This window comes from Oryx dammah, unplaced genomic scaffold (assembly GCF_014754425.2).
Source record: "Oryx dammah isolate SB20612 unplaced genomic scaffold, SCBI_Odam_1.1 HiC_scaffold_19, whole genome shotgun sequence".
In the NCBI taxonomy this organism is placed as follows: Eukaryota; Metazoa; Chordata; class Mammalia; order Artiodactyla; family Bovidae; genus Oryx; species Oryx dammah.
The window spans coordinates 59,475,667-59,486,143 of NW_024070203.1; the positions used below are offsets into that span (position 1 = coordinate 59,475,667).

Genomic DNA, 10,477 nt, shown 5'->3' on the forward strand with positions numbered 1-10,477 from the left:
ATAGGCTCTATTCCATTAAGGATAAATTTCTATTCTGTCCATGATGGAAAGGATCCAGTGTAATCAACCTGCCACCAGGTAGCTGTGACTGGTTCCTTTTAGAAATGGCTGTAGCGCTTTGAAAATACAGGGAATACAGAATCTGAAGTCTGGCAAACTTCAGAGAATGCAAAAGCATGTGTATTTTACCCCCAACAACACAAGTTGCTATCCTTTAAAGAGGTTCTTAACATTTTCTTTTCCAAACCACAAAATGGATTACATGTGCATACTCCTACAGCCCACCACTTCCTTCTCTAATTTGCACACAGAAATAAGGCAAGTAGCACTAGCAATTTTCAGGTGGTGGCAATGGGTAATATTCATTGAAGAACTAGTACAAAGATATGAGATCCTTTTGTTACAGTTAGGGTAAATTTTGCCAAGAAAAAATACATATGACTAGTCAAAGTTTTAAGGTATTAAATGTTTTATAACACACTGTACTTTTTATATTTTAAAAATTACTATTTTATAAAAATGACTTGACTTTCCCAGCTCACCAGTTCTATTAATAGGCAATCAGATAGTACTGAATATAAAGCTTGTTAAAAAGAAAAATACCTAAAATTTATGCACTTGAGAATGTTGAAACGAGTATCATCAGTGTACATTTCACTCGCTTTATCACTTTGTCTACATTTAGTAATCTCAACTCTTGTCGTTACTGACAAATGTTTTCTCCTCACAAAACTATAGAACTATATTTACCTTTTTCTAGTACTTTCGCTTTCCTTTTTAAAAAAATGTTCCTACATAAACAATTTAAAACAGAATCATGAAATGACAACAGAAAACACTCACCTGGCTTGAGAGGTAATACAGCCTATGTGGTGTTCCTGGTGTAAAGCTAAAATTCCACTTTCCATCAAAAAAGCATCTCTGAATGCAACTGAGAATATTTCTATAGGAATAAATTTGAATTGTCTCATATTTTTAAAAACACATTTATTTTAGCCATAAATAAGAACTTATTCATGAAGTACTTCATACATGATCATGATATTATAAGGATACAGATTAAGAACCACTATTTGAAGGTATCACAGACTCTCAAAGTCAGGAACTACTGATCAATGTAAGAACTTTATACTTCAATCTTACAGTGTAATAAACATTTAAATTTTGGCCTGATTGATGATTGAAATAACTTGGGAGGGGCCTAAAAAAGAAAAGTTAGATTATTCAATTCCTAATTGAACTATTTAGACATTTTAAAAACAATATTTAAAGCCAATCTGAGACAGTATGATTCCAAGAGTGGAAGAGAATTCTTGCCATTGAAGTTAACATGTATACCTGAAAGAAAACCATCCTCTCCACCAGACAAATGGAACTCAGAATGAGTAAAGGGATTTTTCCCCCTAGGGTCTTATAAACAAGAATAGAGAATTCTTTATCTTGCTAGATTATTGATACAATAAATATAAGTTTAGACACACTGGTTGAGCCTCAAAAAATGTACCTCCTGCACACCCTATGCTCCACCACAGAAGAGGAAACCAAGAAGGAAGAATCTAGGCTACAGAATAGATTCTCTGGATAAGGACAAGAAATACCTAGGTGATAACTGAGGAATATACCTGGTAGAAAATGTTTCCACATTGGAGGTCAGAGAACTGGCTCCAGAAGTATCACCAGGGGAAAGAAATTACCTGATATTATGGTTTTTCCAACAGTCATATATACACATTAGAGTTGGACCATAAAGAAGCTGAGCACCAAAGAACTACACCCGTGGCGGATTCATGTTGATATATGGCAAAACCAATACAATATTGTAATTAGCCTCTAACTTAAATAAATACATTTATATTTTTTTAAAAAAGATACTTTCTAATCATGGTGCCAGAAAAGACTCTTCAGAGTCTGTTGGACTGCAAGATCAAACCAGTCAATCCTAAAGGAAATCAACTCTGAATATTCATTGGAAGGACTGATGCTGAAGTTGAAGCTCCAATACTTTGGCCACCTGATGAGAAGAGCCAATTCATTGGAAAAGACCCTGACGCTGGGAAAGATTGAAGGCAAAAGAAGGGGTGGCAGAGCGTGAGATGATTAGATAGCATCATGGACTCAATGGACACCAATTTGAGCAAATTCCAGGAGATAGTGAAGGGCAGAAGAGCCTGGTGTACTGCAGTCCATGGGGTTGCAAAGAGTCAGACATGACTTAGCAACTGAACAACAACAATCATACAGAAAATTATGAGCTCCTTTCCAGAATTACTGAATATGGCAAGATCAAGTCAGATGCTAGAAGAAAATGAGCCCATTATTAACTTCTGAAATAACAAAAAAAGTAATATAAGAAATAAAGTCAACCACAGCATGCTACTTGGTTCAGTAGTAAATTAAATTTGATAGGCTTCATAATGAAAATACTGAATTTGGGATGTAAAAATACTAAAATATTAATATATTAGAAAAATGGTGAAGTAAAATAAGCAAAATTTTCACTCTTTTGAGTAGAAAGTTAATAAATAATCAGCAGATCAAAAGATAGCAACATATTCATATTATTTGGAAACATAAAGGTAAATTCTACAACCACTATATAAGCTGCAAGCATAAATTTCTTCTGTCAACATGAAAGAAGGATGGGAAGGATTACCTCTTTTCTGGTCACAAGCATTTTGGTACTATAAGATATTTTTAAACCATCTCCACATAATATTGGAGGGTGGGGGATAGCACTAAGACAGAAAAAGATTAACAGTTTTACATTAAAAAAAAAAAATCCCTCTAAGTTCTGTAAGAAAATTGAACATGATTACATCTAAACACATCCAGTTTTAAAAAAAATAATTTTATAAAGGCTCAATATTCATTTATAAAAATAAGTACTTTCAGTTTCTAAAAGAAATTTATTTTCATATTTGAAAGTCTTTAAAAGTAACCAAAGGACTTATTACCCTTCGGCATTCTGCTTTTCAGAAAGTACTTTTGAGGTAGATCTGTTTCGGATTCTTCTTCTTTTCCTTTTCTTTTCTGAGGCAGATGAGTTCGTATCCTGTGTTTTTTTCTTTTTCTTCAAACAGCTAAGAGGATTGGGGCCACTTACTTTCTTGCGCTTTTTTCTTCTTCTCTGCTCTGGGTCTTTTACTAAACCCTGCTCCTCTTTGAGTTGCTTGATACTCTGTTTCTCATGCACTGAGACAAGCTGACCGGACTCTACTGCTTTAACAAACGCAATCGTTTTGGGAGAAGGTTTGTCCAAGACTATAGTGTTCTGAATAATAAACATGAGAGGAATTCCAGGCTTTTTCTTTACTTTCATAGACAAATTCTGATCCTATTAAAGACAAAAATAGAATTATTTAGTTCAAATATAATAATTAGATACCTTAAATAGATTTCTAAGAACTTAAAGAGGACTATACTAAAAATAAAAGATCATTGGTTTTACTTTCCAAATCAGTACACTTCACTAACGGTAGTATATTTTATGACAAAGGAAGAAAAACATAAAAACTGAGCACAGTTAAGCGTCAACAATGTGAACTGGAATTATCAATATTCTATACTGATCAATATTCTAAGACCACTAATTTTCTAAGACCTCAAAATAAAAACTAATGCAAAGGTAAATATGTTAGGTGATATCCATCATTCCTACTCTGATACATGTTTCAAGAATGCTCACAGAGATCGTAAAAATAGAAATAAGGTAGGAGCTAGCTGACTCAGATTCTTCACTAAGCTCTGCTTCTAACTGTGCAATTTTAATATTCCACAAGCATATTTAAGGAAATCTGTACATATGTGAACTTATTAATATTCACCCAGAGAGTCTCTCCTCCTCTGCATCCCAGTCTTTAAAAGCCTGAAAGAGTTCCATACTGGTGGTATGGTCTCAAATAATATGAAATACAACTTTCTGAATATATGTATTCATATGTAATACATACGAAACATGAAAAAACATGTATAAACATAAAACGTAAAATCTTTGCTCTACTTACTTTCAAGAGCCCTAAAACATATCATCACATCTGTATGTCAATAATTTATTTAAAAAAAGGATATTTCAGTAATGAAGAAGAAAACCATTATGCTTAATCCATCTAATTTTTTCTAATGACAAATAGCTCCACATAAAGTATAAACAGAGATGATTAAAATTGACTCTGGTTTTAAAACTGGTGTCACCTGTGTTGCCAGGAAATAATGGTGAGGATTTCCATCTTCCACCATGGAAAGCAGACATTCTGATCCACTCACTGCATTCTTGAAATGGGCACAATTTCGAACCTGGCATTTTTGGGCAATCAGCTTTGCCCCATATAAGTCCTTTCCCAATGTTTCCAACTCTTTTAACACACATCTGGAAAATAAAATGTTATTAGCAGCTCACAATTATAACAGATGCATATCAGTTATTCACATAAAGCAAGTATAAAAAAACAATCTCAGTTCTTTTTCAAAAACTACAAGCCATACAGTAACCATTTCACTCGCAAAAGACCTGGAAAAATGCATACACCAAGTAGAAGGAACTTAATGAATAGCTGAAATGTACTGAGTATTTATCATGTGCAGGCAGCATACTAACTGCTCTTGACATAAATTCTCCCTTATCTCAAAACAGCCCTGCAAAGTTGGGCAGCTTACTTTAAAATTATCCTTATTTTAGAACAGCTCATTCTGGGAGATTTCAAGTAACATGCCCAAATTCAAACAACTAAAAGTGGTAGAGTGAAATGTGAATCTAAGTAGTTTGACAATAGATGCCCCAACCAGAGTGCTATAGGCTTCTGTTTCAAGTACAAATCGATACACCTTTAAAGTATTTTCAGCTCAGAAAAGTAAACATTCTCAACTCACCAGCTTGTTTAAAAGCAATCACAACTTTCTTTCACTTTGCATTTTCATATTAAGGTACTGTTTTTCAAAGTGTTACCAATGTGTGTGTGCTCAGGTGCTCAGTCGTGCCCAACTCTTTGAAACCCCATGGACTATAGCTCACCAGGCTCCTGTGTCCATGGAATTTTCCAGGCAAAAATACTGGAGTGGGTTGCCATTTCCTATTTCAGAGGATCTTCCTGACCCAGGGATTGAACCTGCGTCTCCTGCACTGGCAGACGGATTCTTTACAGCTTTACCACCTGAGAAGCCTAATTTCTCATCCACAAATCTGAACCTCTTATGGAGGAGTCAAATATTAGCATTTTAATCAGATCCCGAGATACTTTCTCTATCCCACTTAAAAATTATGACAAATACTGAGTCAAAAGGTTCTTCAACCTGAGCCAACCCTTGCCTGTCTACCTTGCCTCATCCCCTTTATCATCCCATTAGTTTATTTGTTTGAAGAGATTTTGCTTTCTACAGTTACCCATTTTGAATGCTATTCTGAATTTCAGGACTAAATTGCCAAACATTTACTGAATATTTCCCATGGATGGCCTGCCATCAGCTCTTCATCAAATTCACTATGTCTAAAACCAAACTACTTTCCTGTCTCCAAACTTATCCAGGGCTTGCTAATGCTCTGAATTTATTATCTTCTCAGATACCTTGTTTAGAAATCCGAAGTCCTAAATAGGATCTTTGTTTTCTCACTCCCACCTCTATCTTGCCCCATAGGTGGGTAGTTCTATCTCAGCTTAGTATTTACTTCTGTGACATCTCCTTGTAAAACCCTGGGGTTCCTGCCTTTCCTCTCTCTCATTATTTGACTAAACAACCAAAAAATGGGTTTACCTGTCTTCATTCTCTTGCTTCTCCAACTCACCCCTTACATAGCTGCAGTTATCTTTTCTAGTAGATACTTATCATGTCTGATAGCATTTACCTCTTGACACACACCAAGAATTAACAGAACAATATGCTTTAAAATAACCTATCAGTAAGGTTAAGGGTGGGTGGGGGAAATAAATGAATAAGAATAGTCATGTCAATAACTGCAAAAGCTGAATAATAGATATTTTGTGATGCTATTCTATTTTTGTGCATGAAACATTCCAAAAGTTCAGAAGCTAAATTCTTTATGGGGAAAAATGCAGCAAAATATAATTTCACCCACTACTTCTCAAACATATGTATATTACAGACTGTATTAAAAATGTTAATATTTATGACAGACAGAGCTAAATGGACAAGGCTTCTAGACAGAAAAAATCAACTCTGGAGCACAGGCCATCAGGATCTGGCAGTCCTGAAGGTAAAGGGGATCAAAAATTAAGGATATCTATGTCCCATCTGAAGCTCTCTAACTTGATGAAATCTATATGAAGTTCTCAATACAGAAAGCTGTTTATGGAGTACTATTAGGTGAGAAAGGCAGGCCATTAATATATGCAGAGTAAGAGCCTATTCTTATGTGTGTGTGCAAAGAACTGGATGAATGACAGTAGTAAGTCATTGGTGTGGTCTTATGGTCATTTAAATTTTCTTTTTTCACTTTTTAAAGGAAATATTCTACAAAGGAAAAAAAAATCTACTAAGTTTATGAATAGTAGTTCTTTGTTATGCAGCCTCTATCTATCTTCTTCCCAGCTTCTTTCCTGAGTATACACTGTGCTCTAACCTCTTTCCCTTGCATTTCACAACTCCACTCCTTCATTCAAGAGTTCTACAAGGGATCTTTCACTCAAAAAATGTCCTTCCCTTCAGAACTGAAATGTGACTGAGCTCAAGTCACTTCCTCTATGAAACCTTCCTTGATTCCATCCTCCCTCTAAACAACCCCACATGGTTTCATCTTACATGTTCCCACACTTTGAGGAAATGGGGAGACTACACTTGGAGTTAAACATATCAATTAGCGGTTGATTTATGCAACCCACTCCAGTATTCTTGCCTGGAGAATTTCACGGACAGAGAAGCCTGGGAGGATACAGTCCATAGCGTTGCACAGAGTCAGACAGGATTGAACGACTAACATTTTATGCACTTTGCTGGCCATTCGGTTTGGGAGATCATCCTGCTCATCCAGTTATCCTCTGGCTAGAGCAGTGCCTGGCATATGGTTGGTGCTCAAAAAAGGCAGCTGAATAAACAGAAGACCTTGCACAAAGTTCTTAACATCGAGTCTGGCCTTATCTTTCTGGGAATCGAAGATCTTACAGCATGAGGCAGTTGTGAAGCTTGAAAAATTCTTAAACTGGGAAAAGCTTTGCAAACAACCAGCAACCACTTCGAGAAGATAGGTTTTGAGATACCAATAAACGATCCCCAAATACTATATCTCGTCAGACTTCTATAGCAAATTTATAAATAGTTACGAGCTTTTTTCTTTTTTTTTTTTTTTAACAGATGAGTAATTCTAGGCTCAAGAGAGATTAAATAACTTGCCGGAAACTGGTAGCACTGGGGGCGGAAGCCAGGTTGGACTGCAAAGGACATGCGCTTGTCCTCCAGACTAACGACAAGCAAATACCACCACGATACTACCATCTGTCTACCCGGGAGATACTCGCCCACCCTCCTCCGCGGCCCGGCTGAACGGTCAACTCCTACTTGGGGTAGGGGGCGGGCGCTCTGCCCCTCCAGGGCTCGCACTGGATGCCTGGGAGCTGCCGTCCGGCTGCTACCGCACCCGCGGGTCCCCCGCGCCTCCACCCGGACCAGCCAGGCCCACCTGGTGGTGCACAGCTGAGTCTCCGCCATGAGGTAGCGGGGCAACTGCTCTCGCAGCTGGATGCGGCCCCGTAGCGCCGCCTGACAGAAAGTGCCGTCCAGCAGTATCTGGTATGGCTCGCGGACTCCAAAATTATTGCGGAAGAAGCCAAGATGCTTCTTGGCATGTTTCTGCCTGGTGATCTTCATGCCTGGCTTCACGGACCCAGGCCACCCGACTAGGAGGCAGCTTCGAACCAATAAACTATCCCCCTACCGGCAATGTCTGTTACCCCGGAAACAAACAGCCTTGGCCCCGGAAGCAACCGCCCCCATCTGTCGCCCCGATTTACGTCACACCCAGTCGAGCGCGCGCTTCACCGTGGTGCCCGCGCTCTAAAGGGCACGCCCTCGGAGGCGGAGCTTGAGCTCAAGCGGGAAAACAACTAGGCGTGTGATTAAGCGCGTGCATGCGCAGTCAAGGACCAGACTAAAAATACTACACGCTGGTGGCGCTAGTGTTAAAGAACCTGCCTGCCATGTAGGTGGGTGTTAAGGGTCGTCGGTTTAATCCCTGGGTCGGGAAGATCTCCTGGAAGAGGGCGTGGCAACCCATTTCAGATTCTCAAGAATTTGCCTTGAGAATCCCATGGACAGAGGAGCCTGGTGGTGGGCTACAGTCCATAGGGTCGCAAAGAGTCGATCACGACTCAAGCGATTTGGCGCGTGCGCGAAATCACACACACACACACACACACACACACACACACACACAGCCTCTTGCGTGTTACCTGGCACAGCAGCTCACACACACACACACACAACACACACAGCCTCTTGGGTGTTACCTGGCACAGCAGCTGAAAAACTGGCGTTATAATAGTGAAAATATTGAGAAGTAATATGTCCTAGGCACTGTTCTAGATAAGTTAACCTTATACCTCCTTTAATGTTAAGTTCAGTTCAGTCGCTCAGTCGTGTCCGACTCTGCGAGCCCATGAATCGCAGGACGCCAGGCCTCCCTGTCCATCACCAACTTCCGGAGTTCACCCAAACTCCTGTGCATCCAATCGGTGAGACCATCTAGCCATCTCATCCTCTGTCGTCCCCTTCTCCTCCTGCCCTCAATCTTTCCCGGCATCAGGATCTTTTCCAATGAGTCAACTCTTCGCATGAGGTGGCCAAAGTATTGGAGTTTCAGCCTCAGCATCAGTCCTTCCAAAGAACACCCAGGACTGATCTCCTTTAGGATGGACGGGTTGGATCTCCTTGCAGTCCAGGGACTCTCAACAGTCTTCTCCAATACCAAAGTTCAAAAGCATCAATTCTTCGGCACTCAGCCTTCTTCACAGTCCAACTCTCACATCCATACATGGCCACTGGAAAAACCATAGCCTTGACTAGACGGACCTTTGTTGGCAAAGTAATGTCTCTGCTTTTGAATATGCTATCTAGGTTGGTCATAACTTTCCTTCCAAGGAGTAAGCCTCTTTTAATTTCCTGGCTGCAATCACCATCTGCAGTGATTTTGGAGCCCAGAAAAATAAAGTCTGACACTGTTTCCACTGTTTCCCTCTCTGTTTCCCATGAAGTGATGGGACCAGATGCCATGATCTTCGTTTTCTGAATGTTGAGCTTTAAGCCAACTTTTTCACTTTCCTCTTTCACTTTCATCAAGAGGCTTTTTAGTTCCTCTTCACTTTCTGCCATAAGGGTGGTGTCATCTGCATATCTGAGGTTGTTGATATTTCTCCCGGCAATCTTAATTCCAGCTTGTGCTTCTTCCAGCCCAGTGTTTCTCATGATGTTCTCTGCATAGAAGTTAAATAAGCAGGGTGACAATATACAGCCTTGACATACTCCTTTTCTTATTTGGAACCAGTCTGTTGTTCCATGTCCAGTTCTAACTGCTGCTTCCTGACCTGCATATAGGTTTCTCAAGAGGCTAATAATTCTCAAATGAGGGAAGAAATGGACCAAAGTATATTGGATGACTGCGATTGGGCTGGTTTGTAATGGTTGCCTTCCTATAAAGAAGTTGAGCCTGAGTATTAAGGACACCTTGTTCGTTAGTGTCAGAACTACCAGTGGAACCCAGGTCTCCTGCCTGAAGTTCAAGTGGCACCCCTCCTGGCACCCCTCCACATCTCCCCTATAGGACCACTGTCTCTAAAGAGCCAAATGTCAGGGCAAAAAGTACTACCATTTTGCATTTCTTCTGGAGACCATCCTAAATGACTCACAAGGAACGTTTCAGGAGGACTTCTCAAGAGCTTCCTTTTCCAAGAGTCAGTGTCCCTAAACTAGAGTTCTCATTCTTTCCCTAAGCCAAGTCATTTAACCTTGAGCAACTCCCCACAAAAGCTGGGTTCAACTTCTTCACTGTCAAATAGATCGGCAGGACTAGATGACTTTTAAGAACCTCTTTTATGTCTATAGTCTCTAAGGTAGGAAGATTACCTACTGGGCTACTAACAGGGAGGTACAAAGCAGACCAAAAGTTTAGAAATTATTTGGTCAACTTGATTAATGAAGAGGGTGAATCTGAAAATTTTGAGTTCCCCGATGACTAACTGCTACATATCTACTTCAATTCTAGGCAAAATAATTAGAGAGTGGAGTATGGGATTTTGTATTTTTTTCTTTTGACTTGGATCTGTCCCAGATCTAGTTCTAGCTGAAGATTGAAAGAACCAATGCAGAAGAATAACTTACAAAGTGATAGAGACATATTATTTGCATTTGGGGTTTTATTTGAAGACATAGGTTTATGAAACTGGAATTGAAATCCATAATGTAAACCCTGTCTTGATCCCCAGTACAACATCATTTAAATGGCTGCATCTTTTAACCGAAAATAAATCTAGGAGTTGGA

At 39.4% G+C, this 10,477-nt stretch overlaps 1 protein-coding gene across 1 annotated transcript; it reads right to left on the minus strand.

Annotated features, from left to right (window-relative positions):
* Window positions 1-967: 967 nt before the first annotated feature.
* Window positions 968-7,940, minus strand: UTP23 (UTP23 small subunit processome component). The gene is made up of 3 exons (XM_040261803.1): window positions 7,625-7,940; window positions 4,192-4,366; window positions 968-3,334 (listed from the first exon to the last, which is right to left on the minus strand). Exons 1-3 carry the CDS (start codon window positions 7,810-7,812, stop codon window positions 2,951-2,953), a joined length of 747 nt encoding a protein of 248 aa, XP_040117737.1. The 5' UTR covers window positions 7,813-7,940; the 3' UTR covers window positions 968-2,950.
* Window positions 7,941-10,477: the final 2,537 nt, after the last annotated feature.

Coding starts and splice junctions, on each gene's coding strand:
- UTP23 (XM_040261803.1), bottom strand. CDS start 7,812: ATGAAGATCACCAGGCAGAAACATGCCAAGAAGCATCTTGGCTTCTTC. Junction 4,367..7,624: donor ACTCAGCTGTGCACCACCAG/GTGGGCCTGGCT, acceptor TTTATTTTCCAG/ATGTGTGTTAAAAGAGTTGG. Junction 3,335..4,191: donor ATTATTTCCTGGCAACACAG/GTGACACCAGTT, acceptor TGTCTTTAATAG/GATCAGAATTTGTCTATGAA.